Here is a 13,517-nt window from a genome sequence, read left to right as displayed (position 1 = left end):
AACTAAGTTAAACTAGAGGAAATACATTGTTGGATTCATACCCTATTATATTCCCAGCTGGATAATATGAACATATGATATATGTTCCCCATGTAGGATTACAGTATTTGTAGGCGCAGCCTAAAGAAGTTGAACTATTCCATATCATCTGAGTAAAATGATTATATTCAGTTTCAGTACCATATGGAAAATTATTTCCTTCATCGTACCAAGCTTCTGTAGCACCATCAGTGGAGTACCCAATAGCCAAGTTTTCACCATATGGACCACCAGAATGAGTTAATATCCCACTACAATCATATTTTGCTGCATATGCCGCAGCATAGTTAAAAATGGTATTGTTCCAATGTAGTAGACTTGCACCATGAAGCACTCTTTTCGAGTTATGATCATCAAGAATTTTTTCAGCAAAAGTTAAATTAATGGAGTAAGGATCATCATAAGGAGGTATATAGATATCTGAAGTTGGTAAAGTTATAGAATTTGCTGCCGTTTGGCTAACTCCAATTGTATTTGAAGTGACTTGTTCTTGAGCATAGACTTTAACTAGAGCTACTTGAGTTATTGTTTCGGCAAAAGCCCCTACTTTAAAGATGAAACTAAGAATGAGAAATAATACAGCGTTCTTCATGATATAATCAAACATGATTAGTCGTAATCTGGATTTATACATTTTCCAAATTTCATTCCAACTTTATATAAAAGTCGCAAAAGTTTCGCAATCAATGCTGAAACGATTGCAAAACAAATTAATCATACAAAAAGTGCGAAGATATAATAATAATAATAATACATTAAAAATTATTAAATAATGCTAAATATTAAGAAAGTCGTTACGGGTCATTATGGAAAATAAAATAAGTTAAGATTATGAAAAATGATTATAAGAAGTTTTCAACGAAATGGTATTTGAAACTAGCCCATCCTTTCAAGCTATCACCATAATCATTTTCTTCTTTTTCTTCTGCAGATACGTAATATCTATCAGTATCAAAATCCATATCCTCGAGCTTAACAAATTTATCCTTACCTCTCTTAACGATTAACCACCAGAAAATAAAAGTAGCTGGGAAAATACCTAATTCCAAGTAAGATTGGAAGAATCCAGAAACATCGAATGGTTTAATTGTTGTCCAACCTTGAATAATAATGATGAATGCACCAAGAATGACGACAAACCATGGTCCATATGGATAAGACCAATTTTTCATCAAAAGTTCATGGGTTCTTCCTTGACGTTCTAAACCTCTTCTAAATCTAATTGAAACAATACCAATTAACCACCAAGAAATCAAGTTAGAAAGACCAACAATACTTTGAATCCAATCCCATAAAGTTCCTGCACCAATGAATGAAGAACCAAAACATAAACCACCACATAACCAAGTGAAAATGACGGCAACGTATGGAATACCAAAACGGTTAAGACTAGAGAAGACTTTTGGAATATAACCTTGAGAACTCATATTGAAAGCTAATCTTGAACCAGCAAATAAAGCATGATTACCAGCAGAAATAAGAGACAACATAATGACAGTGTTCATGAAACTACCAGCAGCCTTAGCACCAACCATTTGGAAAACAATGGTGAATGGAGAAGTAGTAATAGAACTACTACTTAAGCCTGGGTAATCATAAGGAATATTCATACCAATGAAGAATGCAGTAAGAATGTAAAAGATAAATATACGATAGAATGTAGCACGTACAGTCTTTGGAATGACTCTAGTAGGATTCTTAGTTTCACCAGCAGTAAGAGATACTGATTCTAAACCACCAAACGCGAAAGCAGCAGAAACGAACAAGGAAGAGAAACCTTTAATACCATCAACAAATGGAGCATCACCATAACTCCACCATTTAAAACCAATGTAAGCATGTTCTGGATTTTTACCAGCATTGACAATGATACTAACAATGAAAAAGATAAGAATTGTGACAACTTTTAAAAGAGCCAACCAATATTCAGTTTCACCATAAATTCTAACGTGAATAACGTTAAGGAATAATAAAAAGACCCAAAAGATGATAGAAATAACATACCAATGGAAATCGGTCCAATATGAGAAGATCAATTGAAGAGCAGTTAAATCTCCAGCAACAGAACAAGCATCATTAAACCAATAATTGGCAAGAATTGCAAAACCAAGAGAATCACTACCAAATCTTTTAGCATAAGTAGTAAAAGATCCCGAGACTGGATATTGGACAGACATTTCCCCTAAACTTAACATCATAAAGAATACAATTAAACCAATAACAAAATAAGCTAAGAGCATTGATAATGGACCACCGGTAGCTAACATTTTACCAGTACCTAAATAAAGACCACTACCAATAACACCAGCAATAGTGATCATATTAATGTTTCTTGTCTTTAAAGATCTATTCAAATGTTCTGTTTGAGCAACTTCACCATAACTTATATTGGTATCGTCATTTGAAACTTTTTCTAAATCTTGAGCAATGAAGGACAGTTCCTTAGCTGAAAGGATATCGTTTTCATAAGACATCTTTGAAATATTGATAAACTTATAAGTTTGAAAAGATAATAACAACAAAGATCCTTCTTTAAAATGATTACAAAGATAAAAAGGAGATAAGTCAATGCTTTTATATAAAAAAAGGGTAATTCATTTTGATTTGCAATCAACCATAATATTTTGGCTGAAAAAAAAAAAAATATTATAAAAAGAAATTTTACTGAAATGCCGCGAAAGAGAAATTTTATTTGAACAACCACAGTAAATGCTTTTACGGGGATTAAGAAGCAGCTGATCCAATAGTATCAAATCACTGGAATGTAGTGTCAAGCAAATTGTGAGCTCAGGATTTAGTCAATTGGAATTGCGAATAAGTTGTTAAGGACCTGGTCAATTTGGGAATAGATAACTATAACATATGAGATCTATGACTATTTAATTTTCTATGTGACATAGATTTATGTCACAGGGGTACAGTTAGTGAAGCTGAAGCGATGAGTTAATACGATCAGCCGCTTCTTCTGGTAATAGCTAAGTAATAAAATCTATTGCACTACTACCGAAAACGGCAACAAACTTCATTACAGAATTTCACGTGACTTGCCAATAAAAAGGCATCTGAAGCTTTTTTCTTTTTGAGTAACAATAATTGGTAATTATAATTTTGTTAATCTAAAGCTACTTAATTTCAATTTAATTTCAATTTAGTGTGTAAGTTAATATGCTTTTAATAATTGTGGTGTTATATATATTTAAAATTACTAGAAGACTACTTTATTATATATATTTTCCATTGTATATGGAAATGTGACACCGCCTTTGCAGTATTCTATACATCTCTTCTGTGGACTCTCATCTCATCTCATCTCATGCTAAGAAAAATCGATGTACCTTATTCAAATTAAAGTGAATAATATCTTTCTTTGTTCTCTCGTATATTGTCTTTGTAACTTTATTAGACGAATTAACTTTCTTTCTAAATTCTAAATTCCAGTTCTCCACAGGTAAATCTGTCTTATCGAAAAGCTTTTATTATTTTGTGATTCTTCTTTGTACTGTTTTCTAACTTATCGTATTGGTCTGTATTGTGGTTGCCCCTACTGCATTATTTCTATTACTTTAACTCGTTCGCCGTAAATCTGGCAAAACGTATTTCCATTAACCTTAAATGCCAAGATTTCAGAACTCTTGTGCCTTTATCTTACTGCCACAGCTTTTAGTCTATTTGAATTATTCAATGTATTCGATAACTTATCTACATCAAATGTACCGCTACCGGGCATAAAACGTCCGCCCCACTCTATTATCTTAATTGTTTCAATTAATAGTCTTACGATTTGAGTTGCAAGGTATTAGTCACCTTTTGGGGCTAATAGTTATATATTTTAATATTAATTTACTTACATGCGGTTAGTGATTATATTACAACTTGTACCTCAAAATCCTCTTCTAACTCGGTGTCTCCTACGACACCATTTAAGTCCATCTCTTCATCATCAAATATCAATTTAGCTCGACTGAGGTCAACTTTCGTCTCATCAATACTTTTAACTTTTAAATAATGCAATAATAATTTCTGGAGTTGAGTCTGGGGTGAGACTTTAATTGATATCCTTTTATTGTCCTTACCCTTTAAACCAATTGTAAAGAATTCATCAGTATCTTCAATCAATTCTTTAGGCGCATCTTGTTGATCTTCAATCAATCCGACTTCATCATCATCATCATCACTAAATGCACTATATTTGTTATGTTCAATCTCTTCGAGTTCATCGTCAATTTCATCTCTCAATCCATTAATATAACTATTGTCTTCAACTGAATTCTCTTTAAAATAGATTGAAAGGTTAGTCACATTCACCTTTGGAATCAACAAACAGTTTATAATTGTAGATCGTATATCACCACTTAAAATATCATAATGGGGATCGATTCGTAGAGTGCTTGGTTTGAAAAATGGTTTCATTTCCATCTTTGCCTCTACCCAAATCAAAGAAACATTATCTGCATCGTATTCCTTCAATTGAGTTCTACTGAGCTGTGAATCTAATTTAGCTCGGAAGTATTTGATAATGGCTTTTTTTATTTTTTCAAATGACTTCATACCATGAGTTCCAAAGTCAATTGTATCATCAATATTAAAGTCTTTAGGTACTGCTAATTTTGTCATAACCTTGATTATATACTTTCTCTTCCTTTCATTCTCACTAGTGAACTTATATTTGGCATCATCAGTTATACTGCTAGAGTTTGAAGTGGCTAATGCGGGGGAAAATGAGCGGTCTTCTCGTAAGAATTCTAAGTCTTGGTCCTCTGTATCATCAATTATAAAGCTATCGACCTTTGTTTGTTTCTTATAATTTTTCTCTATTCGTGTCCGAATAGCCTCTCGATCTACTTTTACTTTAAGTATACTTGATGATACTTGTGTTTTTGTTTGTGGTTGTATTTGGGATTGTGGTGGTGGTTGATTATCATTAATATCATTATTATTTTCAGAAGTTTTGATAGTATCAGCAATTATACCATCACTGATTATTGATGACTCATATGCAAGGTTGTCAGTTACTTTGATCGCATCACTGCTCGTATCTGGACCATCACTACTATGATGATGGTGTCCCTTATGTTTTGATTTCTTCTTCTTCTTCTTATCCCCGGAAGTACTTAAAGAGAAAAAATCGTCCTCAAGATCAAACAACCGTTTCTTGTCTTTCGCCACAATTTTGCCGGCATCATGGTCTTGAGACAAAGTCATATCGGCATGATTTTCAATAGACTTATTGGGTGGTGTTGGGTGCAAGTAATATTATGTACGATTTTTTTTCCTAGTGGCAGAGAGAAATCATGTCAGATTTACAGGTTATGGCAAATATACTATACTAATATTGCATGTTAGATACAATCTACATTTTTTTCACAGCTATTAGTTCTTCCTAATAAATACATTATAATACATACAGTAGTACATACTTTCCAGGGTTATATATCATAACTAATATCAATTCTATGATTAATTCCATATATATAAATTATCACCCTCTCAATCTTTGAGTACTTCTTCTTCGTCGTCATCATCATCATCTTCATCATCATCGTCATCTTCATGAAGTAAACCCAATACTTGTTGTTGTAAATCATCGATAAGGCTAGATACATATACATCTGAATCATCCTCTTCAACATTCTCTATATTTTGTTCTTCATCTTCTGTATCACTGTCATAATTTATACAGTAGTCACGACTTTTATCGTATTGCCAGTCCTCAAGTGCTTGATGGATCGCCTGTTCATGCATTACTGTTAATTCATGTTCAGGCTCGTACAAATAAAGATAATCCTTTACTGGATCATAAGAATCTTTAAATTGTAAACCTAATTGATTCTGTATGACCAACCAACTATGTAGATTAGGGTCTTTTCCATAAAGTCCACTTCTTCTCTCTAGAAAACAAATCTCATTAACAGTAAAACCCTCAGGAATAAATTCATATTTTGAAAGACATGTGGCTGACTTTCTAAAGCCATCTTCAGCTTTAACATATCCTACTATAAAGCATACAAGCAATAATAACTGCTTCATATTATATACTATCATAGTTTAAATTTACAGTCTATATCATCTAAATTTTCTATTAGTCATTCAGACCCCTCTATATACTAATTCAATGAAACACGGGCGGTGATGATCTATTTTTATATATGTTACCTTCTTTAAATAGCCGGTAATAAAAATTTCTGGTTGCGAATAATTACCATTATTTTTAACGCTCCCACGTTTGAGCAATTTTTTTATTGGCACGATCTCGAACTTAAGGTTTGAAGCATTTATGCAACGCCTGTAAATCTTTTTCGTAAGTACGGCTAATCCTAAACAATTGACACACTCATAATTTCATGTTTGCTACGGCCCGATTTATAGTAAATGATCGTGCACCATCTTTTCAAAAAGTTACTAAAAAAATCGATTTACAGTTTATGATACTTATACTCGAATTGTTTTACATGTTAAATATATAACTTCTAGTTTTGTTTACATTTTCAATTTTATCACAGTAAATAAATTTACGAAGTGGTAGTAGTGCACATCAAAACCTTTAGATCGAGCTTATATAGAAATAAATAAAATCATATTCATATATTGTGGAAATGGCCCCTAGCATACCCAATAAAAAGGCTGCCAGTCCTACCCCTGTTCCATCATCCTCATCGTCACAATCATTATCTAAATCTATTAGAAATTTAACATTTAAAGCAAGATTTAAGCATCATTATGGATCAAATAATGAAAAGTATGAGTCAATTGTAAAATATCGAACAGCAACAGAACATTACATGTTTTATATTGATGAAAAAGATATAGCTGAACAAATTAAAGAAAAAGTATTAATTCCAAAAGAATTGATAACTATAAATATTAAAGATTTAGGTATACCGGATCCTAAACTTAAAGGTATAGATAAAAATCAAATTCAAAGTACATTTCAACAAGAACTTGTATTGAATCTTAAAAAGAATTCTTCTACAACTATGCAAGCTTTAAAAATCACTCAACCATTTTCATTACTGGATTCAGTATCTCGTCGTGGTTACCTTATTAATGCAGGTGGTAATATTACATCATCATCATGGCTTCAAAGACCATTGGATGATACTATAAATGAACATTATCTTGCCGTATCAGTAATATATAATCAAGAAGGTATAGAGAAGACAATAAATAGTGAAGAATTAACATTATTCCCTAATATAAGAGACGAAAAGCATACCATTAAATCTGGTATTCAAATATGGAAATATAATCTTGATAATGATAAAATTGAATTAATAAAGTTTTATGTAACTACAGATATTGGTGCAACTAATAATCTTAAATGGTTACCTATACATATAAAAGGTGATAAGAAATCATTAGGTATTCTAGTGGGGAATTTCACTGATGGTCGTATACATCTTTTAAAAGTATCATCCGGTGGACCTCAATTTGCCGAAATAAATGAACCTTCACTTACATATTCCATACCTCCAACTGCAGGTCTTGAAAGTTCAATAACATGTTTCGATTTTGTAGGTCATAATAAGATTCTCGTAGGATTATCTGAAGGAAGTCTTGCTGAATTTGTTTTACCGTATTATGATTTAAAATCTCCTGAGAATTCTTTTCAAATCCCATCATTTATATCACGAGTTGCTAATACTGCCATATCATCTATTATGGTAGCTGAAGTAGAATCAAATCGATCTGTAGTAATAGTGAATTCCCTTGGAGTTCAAACTCTTGCCTTTGAATATCTGAATTTCATCCAAGGTTTAGCCTTACCTTTATTTACTAGATCATCAGTAGTACCTTCATATAATCCTAATCTTAAGATATATCTTTGGACTCCAAATCCTGATACTACAGGATTTAATTTTATAAGGAATCCTGAAGAAGGTGCTAATATATTAATGAAGATAGATTCTTTCGTAACGGCTCTAAAAGTATCGGAAAGAATTGGTCATCCATTGAGCTTGACTGGATCAGCTGGAGGTGACTTATTTGTGGTTAATTATACTAGAAAATTCTTAAATGGTGGTAAGACTTCAAGTAAAACAACAAAGGTTTTAAAATTATGGAAATTAAGATTTAAAGAAAGTTTAGAGGTTGATGCTGATTATGTTTTAATGCCTAATGAAGTAAACTCCCAATTCCCAGTAGAACCACCACAAACAGTTATATCTACAATAGATTGGAATGAAAATCTTCTAGGTAGTTCTTTGTATAGTGCAGGAACTTTATCAGGTCTCCTTATAGTAGAAAGGTTAGATCCCAAAGCATAATATTAATATATAGCTATATATTAATGTATAAATGTAACTGTAACTATATACTAATGATCATTAATATTTGGGGATTGTCGGATCAATTTGATCACTCCATTGATTAAGCCCACCGATAACATCCTTAACATTATTAAAATTCAATTCTTCTACCATTTTTTTTGCAGCCAATTGAGAATCATTCCCATACCGACATATAACATATATATCATCAGTTTGTTTATCGAAATCTGATGGTAAATATGAATCTATACTATCTATCTTTTTAAATATTGGATCCCATTGAATATTAATTGAATTTGGTAATTTAGTGATTTGGAATTGTTCCTTTGTACGTACATCAATTAATACAGGATTCTTTGCATTTTGTAAATCTTTAACATTAACTCTATATTTAGAATCCAATACATTATAATTAAATCTTCCACAAAATGCTGCATAGTTAATCTCATTACTTTCTATAATTGATTGAGAAATTTTAGGAGAATCTCCACATACAACACAATCAGGCTTTCTATTTCTCATTTTGAATTGTCTAATTTGTTGTTGTGGATATCCAACATATTGAGCTAAGAAAGGTTTAAAATTATCTTTAGTATAGTAACCTGTTAATAATTTTATAGTTTCTATAGCCATAGTAAGTCCAACTAATCCTATAGCAGGTCCTATAACACCACCATCTGAACAACTTGTAACTGATTCAGGAGCTGGTGGTTTAGGATAAAAGCATCTATAACAAGGACCCCAATTTTGGAAATTTAATATAGATAATTGACCATCTGATTTTAAACCAGAACCACTAACAATGGTTTTTCCACTTAATACTGATACATCATTAATTAAATATCTAACTGCTGGAGAATCTGTACAATCAAGTATTAAATCATATTTTTCTATTATTTCAAAAGCATTTTCATTGGATAATCTAAAGGGATAAGTTTTAACATTAACATGAGGATTTAATTTGGATATATATTGTTTGGCCGAGTCACATTTATACATACCCACATTATTGGTTGTATGTAATACTTGACGATGTAAATTACTAATATCTACAATATCATCATCAATTATTCCAATATTACCAATACCTGCAGCGGATAAATATAGTAAAGCAGGACATCCTAATCCACCTGCACCTACTACAAGTATACTAGAATTCTTAAGTTTAATTTGACTTGGTAGAGATCCAAATTGTGGTACTATCATCTGTCTTCCATATCTCTTATACTCATCTAAAGAGAGATGCTCATCGATTTTGGGGTATAGTTCAGGTGACTGATTTACACTGTGAGATGATTTTAATTCCTGATTCTCAATTTCTAACTCCTTTATACGTGAGAGTAGTTCCTCATAAGTTGGTTTTGACTTTGTCATTATGGTTGGTGATGCTTCCCTAGTCTACTGGTGCTTGTACTTGTCTGTAAAAGTTCAAGCCGGCCTTTGAAATTTTTGCGAGTGCAAGTGAAAAATTATGATTAACTATGGGTCTACTATATGGCCTACAAATATATTTATATATATATATATATATCTGTGTTGATTGATTTTATACATTAAGAATAGAATAGGCTAACTAACACTTGGAAACCAGTCTGAACATCAACTTTTCATAAGCATGCTTGTTTGATATAGTAATAGCCTTACTATAAAACTCCATTTAAACAATCTTTTGTTTGACAAAGAAACTCTTCAAGTGACGTAATTGATAGATACATGTTCCAACTAAGACGATTAATTGAACAATTGTCCATTTGATAACTCTAGAATTAGTATTTTCAGATTGATCTCTGAAGATTGCTTCTCTTTCTCTCATGTGTTCTTGTTCCCAGTGAATTTCTTGTAATTTCTTATTTAAAGATTGTATTTTAAGAGTTAAAGAATCGATCTTTTTAGTAGATTTGGAATCAACATAATCATGAGCGGATCCAATAGCAACATCAAAGAATATTCTATGATTCTTTCCACGCAGTCCATCATCATAGACAGGAGTTAAACAAAATTTATGTTCACCAGAATCTAATGAAGTGAAAGTAAATTCACCATTTGGTGATGATTTTTGATTAACAACTCTATGATTGTTATCAAATGTTTCATCAACAGTTATTTGAACTCTCAATAATGGATTATGCACAAATACATCATCTGGACTAAGATGATCGAGATTCGGATTTTCATAAGCATCAATTCTTCCAACGACCAATGTATCTTCTGGTAATTCTTCAAAGAAACATCTGGTATTTCCAGTATTTAAATAGAAATGTAATGCATTGGTTAATTGTCCAAAGATAAATATAAATGCAATTATCTTACTGGCTACGGATTTCAACATCTTCGCTGTCTTAACAGTTAAGTATATCAATTGTAGTTGTATGATCTCTACCCCTGTGTATGTACTTCGTGTCTTGATTTCCATTTTTTTTCACGCCAAGTCGTGCACAGACCAACACTGATTTCATATATAACGCGTATGCTTATTTTATAAGGTTGCAACAATTTCTATATCTAGTGGATTAATGTATGTATTCTATAATAATTATATATATATATACATATATAGGATATACTGTATGTATATGGTATTCATATATCTATTTAGCTGTTTGCCTCTTTTTGATGATCTTCTTTTTGATGTGCTTTTTCATTTTGGTTTTTCTCTTCTCTTGTTTGGCTAATTTTGCAGCTTCTTTTCTAGCCTTCTTATCATCTTTATCTTCAAATTTCTTTCCTTTAGGAGTTCCTTCTTCTTTTTCAATCCATTCTTTAGATCCCTCATCTTCGCTACTGTCGGACTCATCTTCACTGTCATCGTCACTTTCTTCATCATCATCATCCTCTTCTCCATCTTCGCTATTGTCAGATTGAGAATCATTTTTTTCTTCATTATCTTTAGTATCAACTAACTGTTTTAATGTATCTACTTGACCTTCGGAGAATTTCTTAAAGTCTCTTTCATCTAAATTATTTAATGAACGAACTAAATGAAGTGATCTAAAAATTTCATCTTCTACTTCATCTTGATTTTCTGTCTTTAAAGGTAACGTATCTAAATAAGCTCCTAATTCTTCATCACTATTATCCTTAAGTCCTAAAGATTCACCTTCATCTATTATATATTTAAATATTAATCTTTCAGGATATACATTGATTTTCTTTCTAGAAAAGAAATCATTAACATTCTTAATATCCATTCTTAAAAATTCAAGTGCCATGGGATGATCTGGTTCAACAGATTGTGATACATCAATAATATATAATTTATCTTTATGAACAATCGAATTATATTCACTTAAATCTGCATGAACTAATTTACATTCTTGATACATTCTTCTCATATAAAATAACATTTGTTGATAATAATGAACTATTTCATCAACATCCTTAAAAGGGTGATCTCTTAATTTTGGTGATGGCTGTCCCTTTCCCTTAGTTAAATATTCCATAACTAAAACATGTGATCTTAATTCTACAGGTTCAGGACATGGAATCCCATTAGTATATAATCTTTTTAAATTACGGAATTCTTTTTCAGCCCAAACTTTGACCATCTTTCTGGGATTACTTTGACCTTTAGTATTTCTAAATCTAAATTCTCCATCCACATATCTTTCTCTATCTTTAAATACCAAAATAGAAGTTTTATAAATTTTCACGGCATATTCTTTAGTGGTGACTTCTGGATCTTCATGATCTCCATGATATACATTTGCTTCTTTACCAGTACTTATACAACCATTTATTCTTGATATGATATTCTTATTAAATATTTTTGCTAAAAATGCCATGGTTCTTGGATCTAGAACTTGTTCCACAGTAGCTCTATTAGCTCTATCTTTCGTAACTTTAGGACCTTTCTTTATAGGATCAACATTTATCTTGTCTGCATATTTCTTTGCAATCTCAGCTCTATCAGTGATGGTTTTAGATTGTCCATTCTCAGTATTGGTTATTTCTAACTCAGAATCTGAGTCTGAGTCTGTGTTTAAGTCTTTATCTACTAAGCTTAACTTATCAGACTTTTCTACTATGCTATCTATCGACATGTCTTGTCTTCAGTTCTTCTTAATATTTGTAACTATTATAGTGCAAAATATTTCAGAATTTTTTTTTTTTGGTGATGCTCATTAGAACTTTCTCGGTAAACTGATCTTGCTAGTTAGTTAAGCCATAGAGGGATAGAGCACAGAAGAGTTCAATTGACTAAGTATTGATATGACGTTTGTATCTAATTTGAATCGAGTGTTACCACAAGTAAGTATCGCTATTGTTTTAATAATGTTTTAATAATGTTTTCATAGTGGTTTCATACTATTTACAGTTTAGACTAACATAAACATAGAAATTCTTAGGATTTATACCACTCTTTATAGGAGTTGAAATTATACTAGGTATAGGTATTTTAAATAAAGCTGGTGGAGTTTATGGTATATTATCTATATTTACCGGGCATCCGATTAACTTTTGGCAATGGCTTTATAATATGCTTTCAATCTTAACCTTACCATTTTATATTTCAGCATTACTTAATTTAAAATCAAAACCAAGAAATGCTAGAAAGATATCATTAGCATCATTAATCTATACTGTTGATACTTTAGTTGGATTATTTTTTACTATTTACTTTATTCTTTTTTGGTTTAGTGTTGAAGATGTAACTCAAAGTCTGGGAGATTATGTTAAAAGAGCTCTCGATGATTTAACACCAGGTTCGGGTGGAATTATTAGTGATAAGCTTGCTGGATCAGTTTCATCGACTAGTTCGTCAGATTTATCTTCTCAATCAGCTTCCTTAGTAAGAGAATTATATGTTATATTTAGTTCTACTATTGTAATTACTGTGGTAAGAATTTACTTTAATTTAGTTATAATTTCTTTTACTAAGGCATTATTAAAGCAAGATCTTAATGATCGTAAGTATCATGAACGTCTCAATGGAGATGATGATGATGAAGTTGAAATATTAAGTGCTACGGGTCTACTTGCAGGAGTTCATAGATTTGTTTATAATTTAGAAAGAGGAGCCAAAGACACCTTGAATTCTTTCTTCAGCTAAACAATATTGCCCATACTAATCTCTAAAAGTCTATACAGTAGATAGACGGTCAGTAATTTATACACATTCATAATATAATATAATAAAATATAACATATACTATATACTATATAATATAACATAACATATAATATATAACAAATAGCAATAATACAAAACTT

At 31.3% G+C, this 13,517-nt stretch overlaps 9 protein-coding genes across 9 annotated transcripts; 2 read left to right on the top strand and 7 right to left on the bottom strand. All coding sequences in view use genetic code 12, as the record gives it.

The window, feature by feature from the left end:
* Window positions 1–22: 22 nt before the first annotated feature.
* On the bottom strand, window positions 23–427 carry RJT21DRAFT_71034 (uncharacterized protein; the record flags this gene model as incomplete). Its single annotated transcript, XM_064885203.1, has 1 exon — window positions 23–427. A coding segment is annotated over one exon (405 nt), but the record flags the coding sequence as incomplete, so codon positions are not given.
* A 344-nt stretch (window positions 428–771) lies between these two features.
* Window positions 772–2,614, bottom strand: ALP1 (Alp1p). Its single transcript, XM_064881042.1, has one exon. It carries the CDS (start codon window positions 2,511–2,513, stop codon window positions 882–884), a length of 1,632 nt encoding a protein of 543 aa, XP_064739177.1. The 5' UTR covers window positions 2,514–2,614; the 3' UTR covers window positions 772–881.
* Window positions 2,615–3,644: 1,030 nt separating this feature from the next.
* Window positions 3,645–5,294, bottom strand: RJT21DRAFT_19653 (uncharacterized protein). The gene has a single exon (XM_064883671.1). It carries the CDS (start codon window positions 5,239–5,241, stop codon window positions 3,901–3,903), a length of 1,341 nt encoding a protein of 446 aa, XP_064739176.1. The 5' UTR covers window positions 5,242–5,294; the 3' UTR covers window positions 3,645–3,900.
* A 232-nt stretch (window positions 5,295–5,526) lies between these two features.
* RJT21DRAFT_112388 (uncharacterized protein) lies at window positions 5,527–6,081 on the bottom strand (the record flags this gene model as incomplete). Its single annotated transcript, XM_064880078.1, has 1 exon — window positions 5,527–6,081. The coding sequence occupies one exon, from the start codon at window positions 6,079–6,081 to the stop codon at window positions 5,527–5,529; it is 555 nt and encodes a 184-aa protein (XP_064739175.1).
* Window positions 6,082–6,144: 63 nt separating this feature from the next.
* On the top strand, window positions 6,145–8,333 carry RJT21DRAFT_19655 (transcription factor TFIIIC subunit). Its single transcript, XM_064883672.1, has one exon. It carries the CDS (start codon window positions 6,633–6,635, stop codon window positions 8,301–8,303), a length of 1,671 nt encoding a protein of 556 aa, XP_064739174.1. The 5' UTR covers window positions 6,145–6,632; the 3' UTR covers window positions 8,304–8,333.
* Window positions 8,334–9,752, bottom strand: UBA4 (Uba4p). Its single transcript, XM_064883673.1, has one exon. The coding sequence runs from the start codon at window positions 9,678–9,680 to the stop codon at window positions 8,364–8,366; it is 1,317 nt and encodes a 438-aa protein (XP_064739173.1). The 5' UTR covers window positions 9,681–9,752; the 3' UTR covers window positions 8,334–8,363.
* Window positions 9,753–9,761: 9 nt separating this feature from the next.
* On the bottom strand, window positions 9,762–10,667 carry ERP5 (Erp5p). Its single transcript, XM_064881041.1, has one exon. It carries the CDS (start codon window positions 10,633–10,635, stop codon window positions 9,964–9,966), a length of 672 nt encoding a protein of 223 aa, XP_064739172.1. The 5' UTR covers window positions 10,636–10,667; the 3' UTR covers window positions 9,762–9,963.
* Window positions 10,668–10,789: 122 nt separating this feature from the next.
* Window positions 10,790–12,358, bottom strand: RJT21DRAFT_118451 (protein kinase). Its single transcript, XM_064881040.1, has one exon. The coding sequence runs from the start codon at window positions 12,344–12,346 to the stop codon at window positions 10,895–10,897; it is 1,452 nt and encodes a 483-aa protein (XP_064739171.1). The 5' UTR covers window positions 12,347–12,358; the 3' UTR covers window positions 10,790–10,894.
* An 82-nt stretch (window positions 12,359–12,440) lies between these two features.
* Window positions 12,441–13,508, top strand: RJT21DRAFT_118450 (uncharacterized protein). The gene is made up of 2 exons (XM_064881039.1): window positions 12,441–12,554; window positions 12,643–13,508. The coding sequence occupies exons 1-2, from the start codon at window positions 12,516–12,518 to the stop codon at window positions 13,354–13,356; spliced, it is 753 nt and encodes a 250-aa protein (XP_064739170.1). The 5' UTR covers window positions 12,441–12,515; the 3' UTR covers window positions 13,357–13,508.
* The last annotated feature ends 9 nt before the right edge of the window (window positions 13,509–13,517 follow it).

Source organism: Scheffersomyces amazonensis (genome assembly GCF_036850825.1).
Source record: "Scheffersomyces amazonensis strain UFMG-HMD-26.3 chromosome Unknown RJT21scaffold_2, whole genome shotgun sequence".
NCBI classification, from domain to species: domain Eukaryota; kingdom Fungi; phylum Ascomycota; class Pichiomycetes; order Serinales; family Debaryomycetaceae; genus Scheffersomyces; species Scheffersomyces amazonensis.
Note: the sequence above shows the minus strand (reverse complement) of the source record. Positions and strands in the feature narration are given on the sequence as shown.